The sequence below is a fragment of the Ptychodera flava genome, chromosome 13 (assembly GCF_041260155.1).
Source record: "Ptychodera flava strain L36383 chromosome 13, AS_Pfla_20210202, whole genome shotgun sequence".
Lineage (NCBI taxonomy): Eukaryota > Metazoa > Hemichordata > Enteropneusta > Ptychoderidae > Ptychodera > Ptychodera flava.
Window position 1 is genome coordinate 5,778,241 of NC_091940.1, and position 24,440 is coordinate 5,802,680.

The 24,440-nt window shown below is 37.6% G+C and overlaps 1 protein-coding gene across 1 annotated transcript; it reads left to right on the top strand.

Moving 5' to 3' along the window:
- The first annotated feature begins 116 nt into the window (after positions 1-116).
- LOC139147218 (WW domain-containing oxidoreductase-like) lies at positions 117-23,884 on the top strand. The gene is made up of 8 exons (XM_070718227.1): positions 117-402; positions 10,030-10,094; positions 10,749-10,806; positions 11,236-11,414; positions 15,122-15,317; positions 16,055-16,246; positions 18,553-18,811; positions 19,825-23,884. Exons 1-8 carry the CDS (start codon positions 299-301, stop codon positions 20,011-20,013), a joined length of 1,242 nt encoding a protein of 413 aa, XP_070574328.1. The 5' UTR covers positions 117-298; the 3' UTR covers positions 20,014-23,884.
- Positions 23,885-24,440: the final 556 nt, after the last annotated feature.

The window sequence follows — 24,440 nt, forward strand, 5'->3', positions numbered from 1 at the left end:
AAAAACACCAAATAATTTAAAATATCATCCATATGCAATGTACGCTGTTGCAAAACTTGCACGAGCCTAAATATTCATCACATCGTTCAAACTCTGTGCCGCCGGATTACGATGTATTTCGAATCAGAAACGTTTTAGTAATTGTTCGTTTCACTAAAACAAAAAATTGAATGTTATCACGTTGTTTTCTGTAGCTAGCAATGCTAATATAGTTTGCCGACAAGTTACCGGAAACACGGCTTGACCCAGGCCTGCTAAGCTAAAGGTCACAAGTGTCACCTGACTAAAGGTCAAAAATATGGCGGATGAACCTGGCAGTTTGTTGGACACTGACAGTGAGGATGAACTGCCTGCAGGTTGGGAAGAAAGGAGCGCAAGAGACGGAAGGGTTTATTATGCGCAGTAAGTCAAATACCGTTAACTGTGTTAATTTCGTCTCTATAGAAGAAGAGTGGAGGCGATGGATGGTGATTAGTGTGGGCTTTATGCGAATCACCGTCAGTACCTCAGGCTCCAGAGTCAGCGTGTCAATATTTACCTCTAATAGCTCTATATAGTTTTACTGTTGCTCTAAGCTGTATCCCTACCACTCTCACGGTTGTGTTGTGAAGTTAGAATCTTTCTAGTTTTACACGTGATGATAACATTGCCAAACGCAACAGCTACATATCTCAGCAAGAAGTACTAGAACTGGGTTGAGGTAGCTCGACAGCTTCTTTCTATGTGCATCTGATTCACGATGCTGAAGTTATTTTCGTATTCGTTTTCGTATTCGTTTTCGTATTCGTATTCGTATTGGAGTCACTGACAAAATTTTTTATTTTTAGTCCAAATTTCGTACGTATTACATAAAAGTTCTGTCTTTACAGAAGTTAAAGGGCCATTATTTGTAACTTTTGACCATTTTTTACCTCGGAAAATTCCATGTTGGAGGCTCATATTTGTTGCAAAATGTTGTTTTACGAAGAAACAAACATGATTAGTGATGTTATAGCCACATAAAACTGCTAATTTTGTTCAAACGTGTTGCCCTTCCGAGCTCGTTTGTTGACGTCTGGCATGCTCAGCGTGCTGGGGAGAACAAAGATAATGTTGACGCCGCGATCACGCGATATGTACAAGTTCACGTTTATTGCGGGATCAAAACAACATTGCGTCGTGGATTGCCAGACATCTGGCTACGCAACGTGCTCGGACAATGGACTACGACGTAAGTACCGGGCATAAGTAATGAATATTTATTTTGAAATTGCTGTAAATGGCTCGCGCAGGTGCAGAAGAATGCCTATGTTGCAATCCGCGTGTCAACAGAGTTTGTATTTCTGTCCGGACAAAAATTGAAATTTTCGTTGTAAAATCACATGTTATTTAGTTGTAGGACATATAATGTTTCCGAACAATATGCGATTCTATGTTATTTGACAGGCTATTCAACATGAGCCAGTGGATCATTTAAATCAAAACTAACGGAAAAATCTCCAGAAGATACAGCTAATGGAACTTTAACGTGCTTTTTATATGACAATATATCAATACTTCAATATTTGAGAATGTGAGTTGAAAAAGATCCAATCTTTTTAGGCCCTAGATTGAAAGATATCGTTGTTATCATTAGAGGAGAGATTTTAAAAACAAACGGCCAGTACACTGGCACTTCTTAGCTGGGTAGTCTGTTGAATAGATCGATTTTCGGCTCGATCTATCGATCCCGTAGTCGATATGCGCGCCATTATAACCAAAATAATCACTAGGTTACAGTGGCGGGCATACTGACCACGGGATCGATAGATCGAGCTGAAAATCGATCTATTTAGCAGACTACCAAGCTATCAGCGCCTGTGGGCCAGTAGTAGTCTTTGGAGGAAAGATTTTTTAAACAAACATCATTTTCGTATTCGTATTCGTATTCGTTTTCGTATTAACTTCTATCACAACAACCAACTTCAACATTCTGTTGACATCATTAGTATCGATAATGGAAATTTAGCTGACCCGCCCAATTTGACGAGTTGTAAACTTAAAAGGTAATTTTCTTGTTTTAAACTGATATCTCTGAGAAAGTGATAAAGACAGTGAATGCAGGGCTCAACGTTATCGCATGCCCGTAAGTCGAAATTTTAGGGGCAAACCTTGGACCTTAAAGGTCTGGTGAAATGGTCCCGTTCATGTGACTGAATATCTTCCAGGGGGTCAATACTATTACACTCGCAACATAATTGCAACCTAAAATACGCGCAAGTGTTAATTTTTTTGATATTTCTATGCGTGGCTTTCATGGGGTCATTTTGCGACACTCAGGTCACGCCCGCAGCGGGGATCACGGTTGGCCGTCTGTGACATCACAGGTGTGTTCATTTACATCGAATAGCGGTCCAACGCCGCCTTATCTCTGCCCGGTATGCGCTAACAAAACAGCCTCCGACAGTGTTCGTATCCCGTGCTGCCCATTCGCCACGTTCGTTCGCCAATGCGAATCGAAATCCGAAGTGGCGAAAAAAATCGATCCTAATTCGCCACAGTGGCGAAACTGATTTTTGTTTAAAAAATATGGTAAAATAAAGAAAAAACGTGGGTTTTTTAGTCTTTTGTTTAATCTGCGCTTCTCTCTCGGCGATTCACAAAAACTGTGTCTACTTCCGTATTATTGCGTTCTTTCCGTCGTACATCGAGCCAAGTCTCGCGAGAGATTTGACGTCATTTAGTCTAGTGTACAACATGCATAAATGGCTCTCGCGAGAATTGAAACTTGACACACGCAATCGAGCCCTCGCGAAAATTTGACGTAATTTTGTCTAGTGTACAGCTAGCCCTGCGTACGATGCTGTGTGTTCCGCTACAGCTAATCGCCCCGCTCACCACATTTAGCTGTAGCGGAACACACAGCATCGTACGCAGGGCTAATGTACAGCAGGCATAGGAACGCTCGCTCGCGAGAATTGAAACTTTTGCTATACATAGCAGACATATGCATTTTAATCGAGGCAACAAGGTTCGGTGTTGCAGTTGATTTACAGTGCGGTCTAGATGTTCTGTGTTGTGCATTTTAATTCCATGTTGAGGGTCGATTTGCATCGCGGTCCAGTCCTCGTGATCCGGTATTCCCCGTTGTTCTCAGTGTTCTTCAATTCAGTCACTTTAATCGCCGTCCCAACGACGCGTTCCGTGTTGCTGTTGATTTGTATCAGGGAGGACAATGATTTGTATCGCGATCTCTACGTTCCGTGTTGTTGTTCGTTTTAATGGTCAACGTTCAGTGTTGCTGTTCATGCAGCTGATTTGCATCGCGGTCCCAACCTTCCGTGTTGTAGTTCATTTTAATCACTGTCCCATTTACGTTTTAAGTTACTGTCGATTTGCATTGCGGTATGACGTTCAGACTAGTGCATTTTATAAGTCGCAGTCACAACGTTCAGTGTTGGTGTTCATGCAGTTGATTTGCATTACGGTCCCAACCTTCTGTGTAGCGAGTAGCGAGGCAGGCTCAGCCGAGGGACCGTGGCCGATCGTACGAACCAGAAGAGACAAGCACATTATGGTTCAAACACTCAACACTGAAAAAGTTTACAGTTGAGCCGTTCATGCTCTTGCCGCTGTCACAGCCACCAAAAGAACAACGTCTTCCCATAGTGAAGGAGGACACTGTCCTGATCATGTAAGCGGAAACCCTAGAAGTTACCCCCCGTGGGGAGCTTACGGAGGTGTGAAATATACTTACTTCCCGTTATGAGATACGGAGTCGGGCAAACTTCGGAAAGCCGAAAAAAGTCGACTGGAGAGGCTCGGGGGACACGCCCACATTGCATTTTTCTTTCGCCATATTTCATAATTACGCGCGCTAAACGAAAAAAGAAATGAATGTAACTGTTTTATAGATCATCAACTGTATTTCTGTGATTTTGCAACATGGGCATTTCACCAGACCTTTAAAAATATTAGAGGCTTTTGTAGGGTCACGAAAACCTTAAAAAATTATATATATATGACATGCTATATTTAGACTGCTGTCGCAAAGAAAATATCATCTCATATGATGCGGGAAAGCGTCATAAAAGAAAAAGAGATGAATAAAATGGTATCATAGGCCCATGTCCCGATCGGTACATTTGTTTCCCTAATAAAGACTAAATTAATGTGTGAGCTGTTGTCAGTCTTTATTTGAGTACGGCCCATCTCTTTTTCTTTCCTTGCGTTTGCGTCAACTGTCATTGCCAGAACTAGCTGTGATATCGCAGCGGTACTTGTGACCCCAATGACCCGAGCGCATTCGATATTTACCCCACAAGTACCGATGCGATATCACAGCTATGCCAGAACATGTTGATCAACTTGTGTTATGATAAGATACACCAGAATGCATGGAAATTAATTTGTATCACGAAATATCGAGAAATACCTGTATTCTATGATAAATAGGCTTCAGCTAGTCTAGTAGCTGTCGCAACTGGCTCGATCGGTTTCCGTCATTTGTTACTGTGCGATCCAGTTTTAGTGTTACGCAGTTTGCCCCGCTCTACAACTCTGTTCTGCAGGTCACTCCAAAAACTTTCAGCAGTACTATTTTGGGGGACCAATTAAGCCGCTAGCCGTAGATAGCTACTTTTTTCAACAAAAACTCTGAATAGAAATGCAGCAACTATCAACTTTCGATTGATATTTTGTAGGCAAGAGAACAAAACTCAAACGTATATGCGCATTGAATCCTAGCTGTGATATCGCAGCGGTACTTGTGGTGTGTATCGAACTCGCTCGGGTCATTGAGGTCATCGCCACAGTCCCATCCATGGTCTGTTCTACATAATTGCAGTCGCTACCCGGCAGATGTGCCATGATATTTCAACAAAGTTGCTCGCTATTTAGATCTAGCTGAAAACAAAAACCTTTATGAAACAGGCTAATCCAGTCCAAGCTTGATGAAATCGATGCTTTGATCTGCTTTCCAAAGGACGATTTCCGGAAATGGTCTAGCCGGTTACGTGCCACTAACGCAAATATTCATTACGCACGTGAACGCATAAAACATGTTGCAGTTACTGGTTGCTTGTTTTCCCTAATGTCAGCTATATTTTGATGACATTTTATGCTGGGATTATGATTCGTTCAATTGAAATTATGTGACAGCACTAAAACTGCTTCTGATACTTGATTGGATTGTAGTAAAATTTATCATTAAATTCATGGGATATTTTGACAGATCATTCAAGATAACATCAGCAGACACATTGGCAGCGCTGTGCAGTGGAGAGAACGCGCTCAAACCATTGAGTAACTCCGCTCAACGGCTATGCTTATTCAATGCGTATTTTGGGGTCGCGGCCTTTCGGGACAATGCTCCGTGAACACTGAGCGAATACATGTTGTATTTGATCACGTATACGGTATGGAGAAATGTCTTGAAAAAAATTCAGTCGCAATCTCATAAAATTTGGTCGCCTATGCGACTGAAAATGGTCGCTACTTTGAGCCCTGATTGAATGTAATACATAAATTATCGGTCGGTCCGGTTTTATGTTATTATTGCTCACATCTTTACTCTGAAAGATAAACTACCTGTTGTGATTGATTTCTGTTACTTTCTCCCCTGTAGCAGCACGTACAACTTTGTCGTAACTTGCAATTTTGTAATTTTTGCCTTACGGTACTCCCCGAGTTTTGTAAAGTATTGTATTGTATTGTTATTATAATTTATTTCAGGTCTACGTAGAGTCATATCAAAATCAAGTAAAATACTTGAAATAGGCCTACAAATTGTAAATGGATATGATTATTCTAAAGTGAGTCCAAAAGGATGACCGGATATAACAATTTTCACATTTTTTTATTTAGATGGTTGTCCTGGACAAGTCCCCCAATCATCATAGCTTTCGACAGTCACCCGTTTTGCAGCGCCTCACAAAAATCTGCCCTCCCCACAAAACAATGGTACAGTCCAGGGCAGCTCCTTTGCATCCGCTCTCACGAGTCCCGTTACTTGGCACTGACCACTTGATTCGGGGTGCATCCAGCTGCCCGGTCAAGAGACATTGGCAAGCGAAGATGCTGCTTACCAGATCCCAACCGATTTTAAGTATTTTTTTTTCAAATAAAATGAGGTGAACAAAATTCTTTAAAATCTACAAATGCAAATTTATGTAAATTTAACAAAATTGGGCAGATGAAATTACGAATAAAATTATCACAATATTTAAACCTCAGTAAATATCGTATATTGCACGTTTCATACCTGAAACCTGGACTAAAAATAACATTTTCTGTCAGTGACTCCAATACGAATACGAATACGAAAACGAATACGAAAACGAATACGAAAATAACTTCAGCATCGTATCTGATTCTGTGTACTTGGAAGGACCAATACTGTATGTCACCAAGAGGGAGGGCGCAATGGCTACTTCATAGCAGGGTTACTTCAAAGACCACGATCGCCCAGCTGAAAGTTGTCAAGAGAATTCTATGGGTCGGTTGGTATTTGTCACATGACCTAGCTAGGGGTATAAATGCGACTGTACAGCTGGTCTAGAGCTAGCTTGGGTAACCAGAGAGGTCGGCCAGTTGCCAGCTCGGCCAGTAGGAGAGGTCGGCCAGTTGCAACAAAGCATACTGCATACGTATTCTCTTCACAGTCAACTGAAGTATATGCCTTTATACGCATGCCAGTTTCAACTTTTTGGTACCATAGTTTATGTTATTTTGTGGTTTAATAGGAACATTAAGAAAACAACGCGAAGGGGTCCACCCTGAAAACCTGGAAAGTAAAACAAGGTGTACCATACTGTGCGGCCGATGTCATAGCGTAGTTGGGACGGTTCCCAGACACTTCGCACCATACCATCTCGCCCCATACCATTTCGCACCAAAACCACGTCGCACCAAAACCTCTTCACCCCCAAAGTCACGTCGCCCCAAACCATTTCGCCCCCAAAACAATGCCACTTTGTGTGCCCAAAACTTATCGCCAACTGGTAAAGCTGAAAATAACCAACCACTGCCATGCATCAAAGTTTTCATCACCTTTCTATCATCCCAGGACTGAAATCTTGAAAGTGTACACATTTCAAGAAAAAGACATCGTGTAATTCCATGCATGGCACCTGAGTTGTAGCACTTAGTAGTTTGCGTCTTTTCTTTACCATAGTGTCGTGCAAGAATAAATGGTTTGTAGTAGCCAAAATGTCCTGACACATCATCTTCCAAGTTGCAGGTAAAAACAGTTCTGATACATCGTAGCATCGTTGTTTTAGGACGAGTTGATAGTATTATAATGGTACCATACTTTGAGCAAAGTGGTTTTAGTACGAGGTGGTACTTGGGGCGAAGTTGCGTTGGACGAGGTGGTTTTGATGCAAAATGGTTTTGGGACGAAGTTGTGTGGGGCGAACTGTTTTGGTGCGGAGTGTCCTGATCCCGTTGGGACACGTGTATGTGCGTGAACTGGGAGGTTTGCAAGCATTACGCTCATGTATGACATCGAGATCGCTTTTGCATTATAAATTTAGCAGACCTTAAAAATAGAAATACACTGCGGATCTTACTTTCTGAGTGGTTGCATACTCCTACTGGCCGAGTCCGCCTATTGGCCGACTTCTCCAGCTGGCCGAGCTCATAACTGGCCAAGCTTGCAACTGGCTGACCTCTCTTGTATTCCACGCTTGATATGATGAACCCTGGTCCCGTTGTTTCTTTCGTTTTCTTTTGTTTTGTTTTTGGGCTGACAAAGAGAGAAGCTTCTGTAATACTTTGTGGATCTTGATAAGCATAGTTTTGCATGATAATTTGATCGGCAAAGTCTTTGACCATTTTTAGTGTAATCGTTCTCTTTGGTCTTTGAGGTAAAAGAAAAACGTCAAGACAAATGGCTGGTATAAATCCCACAATAACTTTTAAATATGAATTCAAAGCAAAGGTCTTTTTGTCTTGCTTGTTGTTGTGGAATTGTATTGTCTATCAATATGTATGAAAATGTACAAGGTTCTTGGCTACACTTACAGTTGCTGTTGGTCATAAATCTTTCTGCTCTCTTGGTATGATATGCCCCACTTTTCAATGATTATCTACAAGTGTGGGTCCATGATACAGCACCACGTTCAAACGTTACCCTGAGAAGAAAAAGGCACACTGTATGGTAATTCCTTTTTCTGAAGTGATTGACTGTAATGCTGAGGTTCCTCTTGAATAATCCTAGGATTGTGCTGACTTTCTTTGATATGTTTTACAAGTAAAGTCGTTTAATATTATTAGGCCAAGGCAGAAGCTGTTTTTGTACATGCTTCATCAACTTCAAGATCTAAACCACTGAGAATGTAGAAGTGAGAGCTTTGTTTCACATACTGAGAATGTAACATTTCTTGCATGAAAACAAATCACCCCTGGATTTTGCCCAGTTGTCCAGTTTGCTGAGGTCATCTTGCAAGGCATGATGGTCTTTCTATGTCTTTATGATTCTGTATGACAGATAGTTATTGGCAAAAAGTGTTTGAGATTCCATACAGTCAGACAAATGGTTAGTATGGGATAGAGAAATAGTGAAAGTCCGAATGTTGTGTCCTACTGAGCATCTTAATCTATAGAGGCAGCTCTTTAAATTTACCTCCAATCAGAATGACTATCCACATCTGAAAATCTTCTACCTCCATGCATGGAGGTAAAGCTTCTACTCTGTTATAGATTGTTACAAAGCAGTAAGTTGCACCATGATCAACTGATACTCCTGTTATCTTGTTGGCCTGCCATACAAGCCACTAAACATCCCATGGTTAGAATTATTTCAGCAACAGTACTTGCATATATACATTCCCAGCAGTGGTGGTATTGACTAATTCTAATCATGGAGTAATTCCATGGTCATGAACCCAATGTAACTTACCATTGAAAGGCAAGAAAATACTAGAAAAGAATTCTTTTTACCAAGAGTTGATATGAGGTCAGGTTATAAAACCAGTATCAGATTACAGTGCGCAATCCACTCTTCAGTCAATCTCTTTCCTTGTACCTGATATAGCATCTACAATTCAGGATGAAGGAAGTTAAAGGCACTGTTCGCGATCCCTGGCATTGCCTTTGTTCTAGTCTGTAAGAGGATTATGGAGGTGTGATAGCCTTTTGTTTTCCTTTGAAATTGTAATCTGATAGGTAAATTTTCTGATGAGACAATCTGGTGCCAACACATGCCTTTAAAGCCGCACTTTTCAATCCCAGGTTCTCGCATTAGTGGAGTTCTCCTCCCAGTCAAACACATGGCCAGTATGATGTTTGATTTCTATTACATTAATTACACAAACTAATCTCAACCTTTTGTCACATTTTGCTAATCCTGCAAACAGAGTTTATGCAAGCTTTTGATTGACGGTCCGTTCAAATCGCCAACGGTCATTGATTCCCCACCACAAACGCTCGAATTTCCTAAAAAATCGTCTTCCAGTCGCGTTAAACTTTGAATACAACCACAGAGTTCGATTGGCAGCAACTTCACGCTGACCGCTTGGCAGTCTGTCTGTGTTTTTGCGGCCAGGGAAAACTAAAAAATGGCATTTTCTGGAGCGTGTGCCTGCATGTTGCCTGTTTGGTGTCCACTTACACAGTGAACGCCCCCATACCTTGGCATCGTTTTAAAGGAGGCTCCGCCTTTAATGAACAATAAACTCTTAAAAAGCTTGCCAACTCTGCCAATTTAGCCAAAAATTGTGATTTAGTACATTCAATTGAGCAAGTATATGTTGATAAATTTTGATCAAAACATAACATATCCTGTTAACAGACTTACAGTGCATTATACAACATCATGTTTTATCATTCATCACACCATATTTTGTCAAGTTATGGCATTATCATTGCAATGTTAGTCAGAAGTGGTGACGGCATCCTGACACTGTTTAGATTGTGATTTGAATACGGTCTCCCAATGTCTGGACTGTGTACTTTGTTCTTGCTTGACAGGCTTTACTTTTCTCATTTCGAAATATCAGTATTCACAGGATACATCCCTCTTATATTATGTATAATCTAGGCAAGCTGTATTCATTTATGTTTTCACAGCCATGGAGACAAGAAAACCCAGTGGCATCACCCAAGAACTGGAAAACGAAAAAGGATAATTGGAGGTAAGGATGCACTATTTGCATTTTAGGATGAGATTTAGGAATTTGGAAATATTGATTGCTCATCACATAAACTTTGTAAATGTAATGGAACCAATACTTTGATCGGCGCCATTGATGTAAAGATACTAGAAGGAAGTTGCATTGTAAATCGAAGTTAGTACATACCATCATGGTCAGTAAGAACAATATGAGCATTAAAATTGGAGAGTTGAGACAATATGGTGAGATGATAACTTTTTCAGCAACTTTGTTGACTCTAATAATTGAGTGTGCTGGACGAAGCATAGACAGTGGTAGATATTTTCTATGGATGAAGCCATGTTTTGAGCTTTTCATAATAAATCAGTGCCAAGTTTGCTGGCATTTTTGGTTGATATTTTACAACAGCAAAACGTGGAATAGTTCTGGTAAGTATAAATGTTGTTACACAGATACTTAGAAACAGTCCTGATTAATAAGAAAATATGAGATGTTGACACCTTACCCCATTGTACACATCACTAAAATTCAACCGACCAAGTAGAGTATGCTGTAATGTATCCACCATTGCAATACTCACATTCTGATGATTCCTCATATGAAACATGGAAAAATCTCTGAAAATTGTTATCGTAGTAAAAAAAAATATCATTTAGTCTTCTCATTTGTTTTAAGAGCTGCCATATGGCTGGGAAACAGCCATTGATGAAACTGGATGCCAGTATTTCATTGAGTAAGTATCACGCATCGTTTTTAGCTGCTGTTAATGAGATAGAACAGAAAATGTAAACAATGTTGGCAGGAGCTGAGAAGAGGGTTTTTAAAACAAGTGCTGTAAGAGTTTTCCAACTGAAAACTTTTCTGAGAGTTTTCAAAGCGTCTTAACATATTCAGAATGACCAAATCTTCTCAAGCCTTGCTCCAAGGCAAGGCTGCATACATAACCTGCTAACAGTGACAAGTTGAGTGGAGTTTGAAAAAATAAATGTAACTTGTTATGATATATTCACTGCTCATTATTGTCAGAGATACTTGATAGAAAGACTTTTAGCAAAGGGTTTGAAAAGACAGATCATCATACCAACAATCAATTTCAATTTTTGTCTTGCACAATAGGCTTGCATGTACAAATGTATATCATTATTGATTTTCCCCATTTTAGCCATCTAAACAAGAAGACAACATACTCAGACCCTAGATTGGCATTTGCAGTGGAAGATAATCCTGAAAAGGGTGAAATTACTCAGAGATTTGATTCCTACAGTACTTGCAGGAGCATATTACAAGGCCGTGATTTGTCTGGCCAATATGTCATCATCACAGGTGCAAACGGTGGTATAGGTAATGATTTCATACATATTTATAAATTAATCTTTCATCAAATTTACAATGTGGGACCTTCATGACAGAGTTCGACATTCTTTTATATTTTGTATTCCATGTATTAACCACTGTTTCTTGCCCACTCAAGAAATGTATGTAAACACCTAGTATTCAGATTGTCAATACAGCCTCTATATGTGTACAATGCAGCATTATTTTTGACACAGAAATGTATATCTGGGCCTAAATGCGGTTGTAACCAGTAATTTTTAGCTCCCATATCTGCATATGTATATACGCAAATAGGAGGTATTCTTATAAGGTGGCAAAATAGTGTCTGTGTGTATGTATGTATGTATGTATGTCTGTTAGTCCGTCCAGATCAAAAACTCCTAAACCGCAATGGCTGCCGTCTTAGTATTTGGTGTACAGGTGCACCAGGAGTGGAGATGTGAATTTGTTCAAATGAATATGGCAGTGCCCAAAAATATGCAAATAAGGAGAAAAAAGGAAATATCCTGCAAATTGCTAAAACTCAGTTAGCGTCGGTTAGATTGGGTTGAAACTTAGTTTGCAGATTCCTTAAGGTATCCTAAATTATGTGTGCACAAATTTGGGTGAAATTTGCATGTTTTGTATTTTTAGGGTATTTCTTTCCTTTCTTAGTCAAAAAATCTTGTTCTCTGAAATCGCTCGTCTGATCGCTCTGAAAGTTAATATTCATGTTCCTCAGGATGACCTCAGTCAAGTTTGTACAAATTGTATTGATATTATCATATTTGTAATTTTGGGGCAATTTTTCAAATTTTTGGTCAAACATTTTTTTATCCAAAACTATTGATCTGATAGCTTTTGTATTTGGTATACAGGTATCTAAGATTTATCTGATATAAATGTATTGAAGTTAGGTTGAAACTGGCAATTTTTTTATTTTGGGGGCAATTTTTGCCTTTTTCGATCAAAAAAATGTTTCTCATAAAACTACTGATCTGGTAGCTTTGATATTTAGTGCACAGGTTCCTAGGGTTTATGTTAATAAGATCTATTGAAATTAGGAGGTGGGCAATTTTTCTCATTTTTGGTAAAAAATTTGTTTCTCAAAATTTACCAGTCTGATTGCTTTGATATTTAGTAAACAGGTTCTTAGGGTTTATGTTAATATGATATATTGAAATTAGGTGAAATCTGGAATTTCGAATTTTTGGGGCAACTTTGCGAAACTGTTTATTTTACAGGGATATCTTTCATTTTGTATTTTAAAGATTTTTTGGGGGGTAATTTTATACCTACTGGAACTAAGAGTATATAATGTGGTGATTTAGTAAGCATGATTTGATATGGTAAACTGTATTTGGTGTTGAAATGCAGTAAAAAATCATTAGAAAACATAGCTGAGGTGATTTTAGCAGGTTTGGTTTCCAACAAATATATTGCAAAATTTATTTAATGTTTAAGAGTAGCAAGGTTGTAAATAGTTGAAACACTTCCTGCCATCTGGTTATTGTATATCTCATGCAAAGATGGTCAATACAAAGGGGTGGACCATTTGATATCCTAGTGGGAAAAAAGAATGTACAATGGATCGGATAAAAAAGATAATGTACCTCATCAATCTTCCAGACACCCTCCCTTTATCAAATGGTCCATCCCTAATGTATTTTTGCGTGCAATTAACCATGCAGTGTATAATAGTGTAAGATGTCAAGTTAGGTAAGGATGTGAAAGGAATAGTCAAGTTCACCACAGTTAAATTTCTTAACTTTATCTCTTATGTCATCATCCTTGTGTAATTGGTTAAGTTTATTAGTTGTTCCAGATATGGATACACCAGTTGTTCAATGTTTACTTTTCTGTGTAGGGTTTCTGAGTTAATGATTCTTTGTTGAAGTCTCTCCATGTATCTGGTGTATGGGCAAAATGTAAACATTGGTTGCATGTTATGTATTTCAGTCTATGTCAAATATTGTAAATGAAATATCAAGAACAGTTTGCTGTGTGCTTGTAAAAGATAACATATTTGTCAATACATAAACTACCTTGCAGATTGATTGTCTTAAAATTATCACAGAAGGAGAAAAGGAAAAACACTTATCAAATTGCTGTAACATATTCACCCTGAGTGCCTTTTCGCCTATGTTTAACTATTTTATCATTACATTCAGCTGTTTGTTACATCTTTATCACTCTCCATGGGCCAAGGCACATTTGAGGGCCAATGTCATCACTCTGTGCCAGTCTTTGTATGTCTGTCTGTATGAATGTCCATGTTTCATACAATTAATGGCTTGTTTTGATAAGTATATGGGAGCGAACTGTGACATTATCACTATTTTTTACTTCACTTAGATACTGTGTTGACAAGTCGAATACTGGATATTTTAAGAAGCTATAAAGAGATGACAAAGAAACTAGTTTGTACTCCAAACAACAGAACTGAATCAAACATGTCAAAAGTTATTGATAATGGGCTTTAATGACAAATGACAACCACTATCAAGAGTTTCGACTGCATGATAACAGTCACATTAGAATCAGCTGTAACCATTGCATGTATTCGTGCAGCATAGGCAACAGCGCCCCCAAGAGTCATTTCAGAGCTGAATGCACTGTCCACAACAGTGTGCCTTTTGACAGTATTTGAACTCAAAAACATACAGAGAGAAGGTTCCTTTAGTGGGCTGCTATCAGTAATACAACTTGCTTGTTCCTGTTAATATATGTCAAATCCAACTTCTTTGCCTAGTATGATATTACTGTTTGAAGACCCAGACACAAGTTGTAGGACTTGTGTATCGTAACAGGTCAAACTTATTCTTGACAATGTTACAAACTACCCTTTCATTGCCAAACTTTGATGTCCTGCATGAAAGTTTCTAATAAATGACATGATGCAGTAATGAATCAGTATGTAATAGTTGCAGTATATAGGCTACAAGAGACAATTTGCAATTGTGTTACTGTTACTATTTGCTTTGATCAGTGTATCACCGTGACTTCCCCAAAATTTCATAGTGACTACGTAACACACTGTCTGCAGCATTATAACATCAACTTTATGCTGTAAATGGTTTCCATTGGCAAAATGCAATCCAATTCAAAGATATGAATGCTATTATCATCACAAACAGCCACAAATCCATGTGTTTGGTGCTTCCATCTGTGTCTTTTGTACATGTATTCTTCAGTGGCTATCACAGATACTACTGCATGTGTTACAAATAACCCTTCCTTTACTTGTAAGTTATATACCAGTGGCACCTAAAAGTGATTGAATTGCCATAGTCTTCGGTCAAATACTCAAGGACAAAATAGAGTCTGTCATGCCAACTCCATGTCAATTATGCAACATACACTAGAAAGATTATTGTGCCTTGTAAATGTAAATACTGTATCATTCCATGTAGTTATGTGGGCACAATGCTAAAAGAATGAACCAGAACAGCAACAAACTACAGTGCAGTTAATACTAGTGTATTTTTGTAATCGTACACACAACTTAACACATCAATTCCGTATTACCGGTACGATACATGTATCAGCAACATTACAAATGCTATGAAACATTTTTGTTGTTCCATTAAGTTACAGTAAGCCTTTTGCTAAGATGCCTGCAATGCATAACTCAGTCTAAAATAATGGATCAGTTTAAAATGTGGTTAATGGCTGTAAGATGGTATCTGTGTTTCATCGGTGAATTTGTCCTGTTGTTGTTTCTCTCACTGAAGGTTTTGAAACTGCCAATGCACTAGCATTGCATGGTGCACATGTTGTCATGGCGTGCCGAAATTTGAAGAAAGCCAATGCAGCCGCCAAGAAAATCCGAGAAGCCAGACCTGAAGCAAAAGTAGAAACCATGCTTCTAGACCTTGCTTCTCTAAGAAGTGTGCGTCAGTTTGCTGAAAATTACAAACTCAGAGAATGGTATGTATCTTGATGATTAACTTGTACCTTCTAACTTTCTTGAAGTACCAGTTAGCACTTTTTGACATTGATTTGTTCACTTTAGTGAATTAAAGACTTGTCACACTATTCTGTAAACTGAAACATGATGAATGGTTCTTTTCATCAAATACCCACTTCAGTCTTGATTTCAGGTGCAACACATATCATGCAATCGTATTATTTCAGATACAGGCCAACTGTTATTGAACTGTTTGTGTTTTGTGTTGACAAACATTGTGTGAGGTATATTCATATTCGAAGGATGAGGGAACATGATTAAACTGGTAAATGACTCTTTTCTTATGTGAAACACAAAATACTCAAATATTGTCATTACATAGAAACATTTTTTCTTTAATACAATAATGAGTTACTCAATTATTAAATTAATACAGTACCTAATATAATGAACTGTGTTGTCAGTCTTTCATTGTGAGTGTCCATGCACAGGTTATCCATTCAGCTCCAATTCACTGCAGATTCATAATTACTATTGATTGCAATGAGTTTAGGGAATCATATCAGTGAAAGGGTTAAACCACTACATCATAGCCCAGCCTGATAGAGTACATGTAGATACAAATGGTGGATACCTGTGGGTTTTTCCCATACTATGTACATATATTTAGCAAAAGAATCCATAGTGACTTTCACCTTACCGTGCAATTTGAAGCAGTCATTGCAGTTCTCATGATGTGTATCTTCATTTTCTACAGGCCGTTGCACACTCTGATTCTGAATGCTGCAGTGTTTGGACTTCCCTGGTCATTGACTGAGGATGGCTTTGAGACCACGTTCCAAGTGAATCACTTGTCACATTTCTATCTGTTTAATCTGCTCAAGGATCTGTTGATAGACTGTGATGCCAGCGCTGCACGCGTTGTGGTTGTATCATCAGAGTCACACAGGTAAGGTATATTACCAGAAGTCTGAGAGTCTCATGAAATGAAAAGCATTATGCACAACTTCCATTTGGAACATGGAAGGCTGTAACTTTGAGACGAATGTTTTCTGTGTTGTGAACACAGCCTGCTTCTTTCTCTGTTCTACTCTAAGTTTCTACTTTATTAACCAGTCCGCAATTTCATTCACCATAGTCACAATTCCAATCCAGAACAAAGATACGTTTGTCGCATACACACTTGTCGGATGTTTGATAGTCAGTTGACATATTAAAAAAAGAACACTTAATGATCTGAGGCATATAAGTAGTCGAGTATTGAAAAGGGAGAGTATTTATATCATGGCTGTATCTTTGTGATTCTTTTATTGAATGAATAATTTATGCTGTGTTTATATTGGTTACTATCAAAACCATTAAATACAGAGCAAGTTTAAGTTATTGTTTATGTTATTTGACATCACAGATTTGGGGCAAAGCTACTGTAACAAGGGATTTAATATTGAATGCATTAACATATAACATACATTTCATTGAAAACAAAACTTGGTACATTCAGAAGATGGTACATTTACATATGCAATTCACAACTGTTCAGTAATGACATCATTTAAACTGAAGCAATATTTGTTGAAAAACATAACAGCAGAGTTGTGCCATCTAGGAAAAATTTCGTTTGTTGTGTTTTCAAAATACTTTTACAGTAATGGCAACAAGAAGTAGCTGATTTCAACAACCTAAAAGAAAGATTCTCTGTCACACAGTGAGATAGAAAACCACAGTATTGTACCGTGTCTTTACAAAGCATACATATTGCATACATTTTTTGTCATTTTCACACATTGATTAGCTGACAATCAGTCTACGGTCCCATTTATTGTCTTTTGCAGATAAGAATGGACAGTGAAATTGATCTAACTGTTATCACACTTGAGTAATTGGTTTGTAAAATTGTTTCAAAATGTACTACAGGATCGGAAATTGTTGTTAAGTTGCGGCAAACAACAGGCAGATGATAGTGTTGTTTCACAGTAGGCTTCCGCTGTAATTGTTGATATAAAGCAACAAAGCCTGTCTGCTGATAGGAACTGATTAGTGTCTGTGTGTGTAGGGTAAAGATTTCCTGACTTTCCATCCCTGTACATTTCAACAACTTTCTCACGTACTGCTTCTGGCGTATGTACACCTCTTTTCCTTTGGATCGTGATTTTTTGCCAAAGAACTTCATAAAATGCAAAGAAAACAAGAGTCTAATGACAACTAGACTCTGACTCGGCTGTGATACTATGTAACTCAGAGCGGCAGTATATAAGGAATTCAATGTAATATGAGTCTGTCTATAAGAAGTGCACTGCAAAGTGTACTCCCTGGTGTGTGTCTATTATGGGTCCATAAAAGCTCTTTTATTTTCACGGTAGTTATAACAAGTCAGTGCAACTTTTGAGTTAAGTTTTGGAACAACTTTCCAAATCAATTACACAAGTGTGACAACATTTAGATCAATTTCACTGTCCGTTCTTATCTGCACATCAGTGTAAATTTTTACCAAGCATAATATGTAATATATTCCTAACTTAAACTTGCTTCATAGAAAACTGTCAGTATAGTCAAGAATAGAAATTCCTGAATGTCAATACTGGCTTTCAAATTATCTTTTAATTTGATATTTGATTAAAATTACAGCAAGAATCGTTGGACATTCAAGGTGGTAGAAAACTATTCAAACATAAGCATTATTGTGTCGGTAGATAGCCAGGGTGTTGAGGAAGTTCACCACCCTGGCCTGAGCTAGGAGTACAGATGAGTTCCAAATGCAAAGAGCATATGGTGTAACACAGTATAGTAGTGCATCCTGGCTTCTTGCGGACTCCCAGAATAGTATTAAACTGTACGACAACAGACCTTCAGAGTGCATCCACTTAAAGGTATACTGTCACCTGTTCCAATTTGCCACAGTTACCACAGAAAGAGAAAATCTAACCGATCAGAGATTTTAAGCAGGTGGCTGCTTTTTAGAAACAGCACCCTCACATGAGCATTTTGAATACCAAGGAATGCCCCTTTGACCATATATGGGCATATTTAGATTACTACAGGTGACTGTATACCTTTAAAATGTAAAATGTTCATGATATGTAGAATTCTGAGGGTTGTGCTCCCAAACCATCTCATTTTCACGCAACCTATTAGTAGTTTCTTTGTCAAATATGGGTTGTTTGCAACAAAATCAATTGACATTGTGTGCAAATTGTTACAAAAAGACAATGCTGCATTAACATTCCAATTACCTTCCCGGTTTTTTATAACATACAGGTTTGTCAATATCATTGGAAACACATTTGACGTTGAGACACTCTCCCCTCCTAAAGAGGAATATTGGTCGATGTTGGCCTACAACCGATCCAAGCTGTGCAATGTTATGTTTGCCCTTGAACTTCATCGGCGGTTCAGCAACCAGGGAATAGCCTGCAACGTTCTACATCCTGGAAATATGATTTACACTGGTTTGCCCAAAAAATGGTGGCTAATCTGGTTTCTCTACATGCTTGTAAGACCGTTCACAAAGTCTCTGGTAAGCTAACTCTCTTTTTAGTGGTCTTTTTAGTGGTCTCATGGATTGAACTTGGAAACAAACATGGAAAATGATAATTAAAATGTGGTGTCGTATTCACAACTGAAAGTAATCATCTTGCAACATAAAAGCTTACTATCTCATGAATTGCAACTCAGTTCAACCAAATCAATCAAAATGCAAAAATGAAAGTCTGTTAAATTGTTGTATACATACTAAAAAGATTCTATTTTGGTGTTACCTGCACTTTTTATTGGGTACCCGTTTCCTCCCTAGCCTAAAGGGATACATATTTTGATATGATACATATTTGCATATGAATCAAGTACATTTTGATAGACAGTACATTCATGTGTTACAGGTACACAATAGTGCTTTTATCTAAAAAGAGAGACTGTGTATTAAAAAAGATAACCTTAATTAACAAAGGTTACATCCACAAATTCTAGAAACATCTACTTTTTTAACCCACAATGTATTACTTTTATCTGTATCATTGTTTGTAATGAATTTAGACAAATTACAAGAGTCTATGATTATTAACCCATACACATCTACATGAGGCATATCAATGGTTCTGTCTATACCCAACACGACTTTTCAAAATTCTTGACACCCATGAAATAGACATTTTCACAAAAGGTTTGTGCACCTTCAAACTGATAACATTTATCCATTGGTGTAACACCACTTCAATGACAGTTTGCATCCTTTAAATCAACAAGATTAGTTTTGAAAGCCAGCGGCAACAGGCATGTGTTATCACTGATATTCAAGTATTTGCTGATGTTAGTGAAATGTGACACGTTAATTTTTGACTTGAGTTAGACTTAACACCATCCCAGGACTCAAGTTCACAAAATTGTTTATCAACATTTATGCTTTGATAGTGCTAAGTCCATGACCAGCTCATCAAAACCAGAGATGTAAGTAAATAAGTATTCACACAAATTATCAGTATCTTTGCTACCTAGGTGTATTATGTAAAAAGTAATTTGTGTTTGCTCTTTCAGTCTCAGGGTGCTGCAACCACAGTGTACTGTGCAGCTGCAAGGGAGTTAGATCGTGTCGGAGGACTGTACTTCAACCATTGTTGTCGATGCGTCCCCTCAGAAGAATCTATGGATGAAGACAAAGCCAAGGCATTATGGGAAATGAGCGAGAGAATGATAAAAGAAAGTTTCAGTAAGCATAACCTATGAATAATGTGCAATAATGACAAAAGACTGTTGAATTTTTTTGTACTGAATACATGTACTTGTACAAACTGGCCTGGCAATTTATGGCATGTACTGTCTGAGATCTACAAGGTGAACATGGATTGTGAGCAGTTTCAAGATAGCCCGTGTGTGCTCTTGAAGGGAGTTGGTACAGTCTACTATTCATGGATGGTCACAGTCCTGCAGTGAAGATTTAACCAGATGAGTGAGTGAAACGTAAGGTTGTTACATGATCCTCATGTTAGCTCGGTTGCGACAGTCAACCAATAGTAATGTTCTGTTCCAAATAAACTGGTGATAGACCAGTGAGAAATCCTGTTACAACCCATCTGGTGACTGGCTGCTGACTTTGTGATCCAGTAGTAAAGCCTCTACATAGGCACTACCCGTCAAAGTTGAGTCTGTCATTGTTCAAATCACATGACTTTGCAGACTTTGTCATTTTGTACTTAACTCCATCATCTGATAGCATCAGCCTCAAGGTTGACCCAATCCCATTATCAGTTCAGAGAAGACAATGCTTCTATTGGCATGTTTACCATCTTACAAGACTGAAACTCAAACAACTTCATGAAATGATACTGTGATAATTTTTAGTTCACATTTGGTGTATGTATATATACCAAAGAGAGCTTGTATGGTAAGTAGGTGGCATCTGTATGTCTGTATGTATGTAAGTATGTATTTATGTGCGGATGTATGTCCATGCACTTCAAAAACCCAAAACCAAGGCACCTACAGTCTTATTATTTGGTCTATGGGTTAATCAGGGATGGAGATTTGAATGTATTCAAATAAATATGTCAGTGTCAAAAATATGCAAATGAGGTAAAAAAAGGAAAAAATCCTGCAAAATGCTTAAACTCTGTAACCATATGTTAGATTGACAGACGCAACTTTGACCAGTGAGAATGAGGACATGTCATATGTATTGGATATTGTTGCTCCGGCCAAGGTGAAAGTGGTCCGTGACAAACTACACACCCCTTGGTATGACACGACCCTGCGTGAAGCAAAATGTGATCTTCCGCAAGTTGAAAGGCAATGGAGGAAAAATGCGCTTGAAGTAAACAGATTGATCTTTACGGTAAAACGTGCGAACTATAATAGACTCTGTACTGAAGCACTCGCATCGTATCACAGGACTCGTATTGAAACAGCTGATCAGACTAAACTATTTAGCATCGTTGACGATTTACTAGATGAAAAGTAGGGACCACTGATGTTACTACGTCTAAATCTGTCCGTGATCTTGGTGTTTATTTAAATTGCTGTGCAGATATGAGTACTCAAATTGTGAAATTATGTCAGTGTGCATCGTTCGCTCTACATAGAATTGGTCGTATTATAAATGTTTTAGATCGTACATACACTGAAAGACTTGTGCACGCTTTTGTAACATCACGTCTCGATTACTGCAACAGCTTGCTGTTCGGTATCGAAGACAAATACCTCTGTAAACTTCAGTTACTTCAAAATTCTGCTGCTCGTCTAGTTACACGTACAAAAATGCATGAACACATTACACCAGTGAGGCATGAGCTTCACTGGTTGCCTATCCATGCTAGAATTAATTTCAAAATTCTTCTTTTTGTGTATAAAATTTTGCACGATCAAGCACCTGCTTATCTTTCTGATCTTATCACAGTTCACGTTCCTAAACGGTTTACACACTCAGCGTTCACACCAATTTTGGAGCCGATGAACTGGGAACAGAAACACTTTGGTTATCGTTCTTTTTCTAATGCTGCTCCCACTTTATGGAATGCCTTACCAAAAGAAATTAGATTGTCACCATCTGTTGCCTCTTTTAAAACATCTCTGAAAACATCTCTCTTCAGAAAGTATTATGATTAAGTCATCGTTTTGATGTTCGTATCATGTTGCATTGTAGAGTTTGTATTTTTAACGGAGTATTTTCATGTACTTGTTGTATTTTAATCAGAGCATTTTTATGGTACTTTTATTATTATTGTATTTTCATCTTGTATTTTATTGTAAAGCGGTTTGATATTTAATTGATGGAAATTGCTTAAGAAAAACAAATTATTATCATTATTATTATTACGGGTAGTGCCTATGTAGAGGCTTTACTAACGGATCACAAAGTCATGAGTTACCTTAAAGGATCTGCAGATCCTTTAAGGTAACTTTAGTTAGATTCGTTTAAATTGTGGTGAAATTTTTATAGTTGAATTTTTGGGCAAGTTTTCTCATTTTTGGTCAAAAAATCTTCTCTGAAACTGCTCTCTCTGAAACTGCTCTCTCTGAAACTGCTCTTTCCATTGCTTTGATTTGATTTGAAGGAATTTCATATTTGCATTTTTGAGGCAATTTTTGGTATTTTAGGTCCAAAAATCATTTTCTCTGAATTACCTATTCTGATTTCTTGATTTCTAAAAAAGTTGGTACACATGTGCCATGGAACAATCTAAGTTGAATACACTAGAATATTCAAATTGTTGAAATTTTCATTTTTGTATTTTTGGCTCCCATTTTTTGTTTAAAAAAATTCATTTTCTCTGAAATTGTGCATCCAATTGCTTTGAAACTTGACGTGCATGTTTTTAGGGGTCAACTTAGTCGAATATGTTCAAATTGTGACAAAAGGTGTAATATCTTATTTATGTGACAATTTTTGCTGTTTTACGTCCAAAATATGCCCAATAACTCATTCTTCAATTTTCTCATCAAATTGCAAAAAACTTGAGAACCACTGCCTATTACACCTTTGTATTTACAAGCTAAGGCCCATAGAAGCTTTTAAATATTGTATGTACACTCACTTTAAGCCTGCCACATCAAACCAAATGTGAGCCAAGTGTTATTGACGCTATGTTTTTATGAATTTGCTGTAATTCTTTTTGGTATGTCTGGTGCTCACATTTGAATAAGTAATAGATGTTTTATGTCAACACATTATTTATATTTGTATTCTTTATTACTGTTTTTTTAAGTAAAGACATATGAATTGAACATTCATCAATAGAAACATTTTATACAGTTTGATTCCTGGGGTTTATATCAGAAAACTATCAGGCAATAAAATCAAAGTAACAAGTTCATACAATTGTTTTTACTGAAAAGAAATTTATGAACAGACATATGAGTTTTGGAATATTTGAAGTTCACAATCAAAAGTAAATATGTTACTCATTGAGCTAAATAGTAATGAACATCATCACAGTTGTATCATGTAACGGTTCTACTCCAGAATGAAAAGGACATGATGTGTTCTACAGACTCAGTCTGCCCAAAAGATCATAGTATGATTGCGGTATAAACAAACTCGTGTGTACTAGTGCATATGGAAATGCACGTATGCTCAAACGTCTTTTCTCCACGGTCCACTTGAATTCTGGATTTAACCTATTGTATATAGAAAGCCCAAGGTATATTAAAAGGTACTACAATAAAAAAAAGTCAGTACAAAGAATGAGTACTTGGGAATCATGCTATCATCCTACTCTTATTTCCCTTTCCTTTGAAACATATTGTGGATAATGTAACAGCTATTTTGATAGTTCTTTTGTAGAGGAGATATTAAAGTCTATACTATTGAGTGCGCCATGTTTATATATAAGGGAGGATGTTTTGCCCAAAAGCCAGAATCATCACAGAGTAAGTAGTAGATAAAGGTACAGTTATTCTCCGTGTTTTGTATTTTGTTATTTTATAAACATACTGTCATGTTTGTTTTGAATACAGGAAATCATGTATCCCTTTCCAATTTGTTCTTATAAATGATTTAAAAAGATAGGACGTGTGTTTCCATTGAATTGAAAAAAGTCAACCTGAATTCTATAAATAAAGAGGAATGAATTTTTTTTCATTGAAAAGTAATTTAAGTAAACAGGCGTTACTTTGTGTGTTTGTCTTTGCTGAACAGATGAATGAATGTGCAAATTATTTTTTTACATGTTTTGTTGCTTTGCTGGTTTGATTTTTTTATTATAGGCTATAATATGGAGTCTACTGTCTGTGGTGATATCATAGAGCTGTAGGCCTGGATGCAGCAAAGCATGAGAATTTAACTATGCTTCATACATGTGACAATTCTCCTATCAAACATCAGGGCAAATGCTCTTTTGATTAGAAGGTTCATAATTTAAAAGCGGGTTACTACCAGTAGGTGATATTACTTAATCAAAAATCTTCTCACTGATACGCTATAGTGCTTTGTGTTGACTTTGATTGCAGTTGGCAAGTTTACTAAGTTTAAAAAGAATATCACAAATATTTGTGAATACGAAAATGTGTGCATATTCAGTAAAGATTTGTTCAATGGAATATTCAATGTGTACTTCACATTCCTAAAATGAGAAGTTTATTCTTGAATTGAATCACAGTCCCTCCATAACTTATTGATGACAACTATGAAATGTTAGTAGTCTTTGTTCTTGATCATG